The 2,890-nt window shown below is 44.9% G+C and overlaps 1 protein-coding gene across 1 annotated transcript in view; it reads right to left on the bottom strand.

Annotated features, from left to right (window-relative positions):
• Positions 1-2,445: 2,445 nt before the first annotated feature.
• The window catches only part of LOC310797304 (uncharacterized protein), a 1,176-nt gene continuing 731 nt past the window's right edge, over positions 2,446-2,890 (bottom strand). The window contains exon 2 of the mRNA XM_083659673.1: positions 2,446-2,890. This exon is cut by the window's right edge and continues 162 nt beyond it. Coding sequence (XP_083515799.1) covers positions 2,644-2,890 — 247 coding nt within the window. The 3' untranslated portion in view covers positions 2,446-2,643.

Below are 2,890 nucleotides of genomic sequence, written 5' to 3'. Positions count from 1 at the left end.
AAATACCTCACTCGCAGATTTGATGCCAAATGGCAGTCTGAGGAAGCGGAACCGGCCCCATGGTGTGTTGAAGGTGCACAGTTTTGAAGATGGCTCGTCCAGCCTGATCTGCCAATATCCATCTTTCTCGTCTAGAATAGTGAAGATGGATTTCCCTGCCAGCTTGCTGCACACATCCTCAGGGGTGGGAATGTTGTAGTGCTGGCGCATAACAGCCTCATTTAGGTCACAAGGGTCCAAGCATACCCTTAGTGCACCATTTTTCTTTTGAGTGACGACAAGGCTGTTCACCCACTCTGTCGGCTCTTTCACAGCTGTTATGACATCTCTTCTCTCAAGGTCTTGTAGTGTGTCCTTTAGCTTGTCAATGACTGAGAGTGGGATGTTCCTGCAGCCATGGATCACAGGCATGACAGACGGCTTAAGATGTATGTGATGAACCCCTGGGAATTCACCGAGCCGTGTGAAGACTGATGCATACATCCCAACCAACTCCTCTTTGGTGGCTGGAGGCTTTGGTGGCATTGTGGTGAGTGACTCAACCCTCTTTACCAGCTGCAAGTCTTCACATGCTGCTCTGCCCAGGATCGATGTGTCTGTCTGATTTGTCACGTGAAATGTCAGTGTAGCTGCAGCTTTGGCTGTCTCACATCTCAAAGATACGACGCCGTCTGGGTGCAGGCGAGCTCCCCCAAACGCAATCAACACTGTCTTTGTGGGGCGCAGCTGAATGGGACCCGGCATCTGTCGGACAACGGATGAAGGTAGCACGTTTGCTTCAGCGCCTGTGTCAAGCTTGAATTTCACGGCTACACCTCTGATGCTGGCTGTTGTATACCATGCACCGCCCTGTACCTGGCCCACTGCGTGTCCTTCACTCTCCACAGTGCCGATGTACAAGGAATCCACGTCACTCTCAATACAGTTCACAGTCTTTGTCTTATAGTTGCTGTTACTGTAGCTGGCTGCTCGGTACACCTTGGAAAAATGATTGCTTTTTCCACATTTGTGGCACACTGCTCCATAAGCAGGGCACTGGCGCGGCTCATGTCTCTTTCCACATCTTCGGCAGTCTCCGCCGGATGATGGCTTCTTACTGCCCTTGTTCCAAGAGCCCGCTCTCTTCTGCCCTGGTGCTCTGTCTATAGTGGGATGTTCCGACCGAGACGCGGGTGGTCGTTAGCTCTCGACACTGCTAGTAATAATTATGTCACGGAGGCAGACTTGATAGCAACATAGGCTTTACTGTGGAACATACATACTACAGGCATGAGTCATCGATGCAAGAGTAATCACTTCAACAGCCCAACATAACAGAGCACAGAGTGCTCGATCAAATCCACCACACTAACATTATACAATAACATTTGAATTTATAGGCCTCAGTATTTCATGGGATTTAGATTCATCTGATCTAATATTGACATAAAGTAGAATATCACTTACAATATGAATAGGAAGAATGTTGTGATCATGCTGCAGTGCTATGCTACCATTACTGCATTATGTCAGCATGCATTTTCAGCTGTTACAATCCTCTACCCACAATGCTTGTTCAGTATCAAAAGCGGGGTTTTACTTGGTGTTAAATGGGCGTAAAGCAGTTATGCCCTTTTGACAGCAAACAAAACCCCCTTATATGTCTTTTTTCCCCCATTAAAACGTGGCTTATGACTTCAGTTGTGTCCTTTTGGCACTGAAAGGATCTTACTGAGGCCTTTCAATTTACCTTTAAATTATAATACTCATATTCACCCAAAATCACATGTCACCCACTCACAGTGTTGGGCAATTTACTTGCAACATGTAATATACTACATATTACTAGTTACTTTCATTTGAATGTAATAAGTTACTTTACAATATTACTGTCTGCGTAGAGTAACTTGTTACTTATTACACTACTTTTCCATTACTTTCACCAAAATAACAGCAGCAGCAGAATGACATCGCCGCCCCGGAACCATCCTGAAAAATAATTTCAACCGCCTTGAAGTCAGTGTAAACAATCCAAAATTCTAAATGTTATCCGTTTCCTTTGTTATTATCATCTATAGTGGTTATATGCATAAAAAACAGTTTGATTAGGAAATGATTGTATCTTCATTTAAATATGTGATTTGATTAAAAAAAACGAACTCAATTTGTAACTTGAGTTACTTGACAAAGTAACTGGTATAATATTACTGAAATCCTATAAGTAATAAGTTATATTACTGAGTTACTGCTAAAAGTAATATCTTACATGTAATATGTTACTTTTGTAATGAGTTACCCCCAACACTGCCCACTCAAAACACATTCATGTTCTGGAATAACTCTACTCGAAAGAAACAGAGCAACAAATACATATTTTCATTTGTTTTTTATTAGAAACAATAAAACATTTCCACCAAAACAATATTATAAAGGCATGTAAACATGGAGACATAACTCCTTAGTGCATAGAAATAAATATGTCTTCAGCTCTCTGAGAGCCTCACTTTGGTCTTTTGCTGGTTCAGCCACCGTACTGCGTCCCACCACCATGTGGTGCTTGTAATCCGTTCATAAACAGCACGTCAATCCACTGTGCGCTTATAAGATACTCCACCAGAGTACGTACAAAAAAAGTGTCGTTTTTTTGTTCGGCCACGTCCCCCTTCAAGTCCTCATCTGTGTCTGTCCAAACAGCCAGTCCACAGGGTCCGCGCCCCTGCCCATCCTCAGAGACATCTCCTCTGTGTTTCGGCTGAGGGAGGAGGCTTTGGAAGTCCGTAGCGCGCGGGGTGGTGCGCGGTGCAGCGCCACCGAGTGCTTCATCTGGGGCTTGGAGAAGTACCGTGGCCGGGGCGACCTCTGGAGCCGGACGGGGCCACAGCTGGGGGCCTCCACAGGACGAGCGAGAGCC

Source organism: Poromitra crassiceps, assembly GCF_964638095.1.
Source record: "Poromitra crassiceps genome assembly, chromosome: 23".
In the NCBI taxonomy this organism is placed as follows: domain Eukaryota; kingdom Metazoa; phylum Chordata; class Actinopteri; order Beryciformes; family Melamphaidae; genus Poromitra; species Poromitra crassiceps.
The sequence above is the reverse complement of the archived record's forward strand: the minus strand, read 5'-3'. Positions and strand labels throughout refer to the sequence as shown.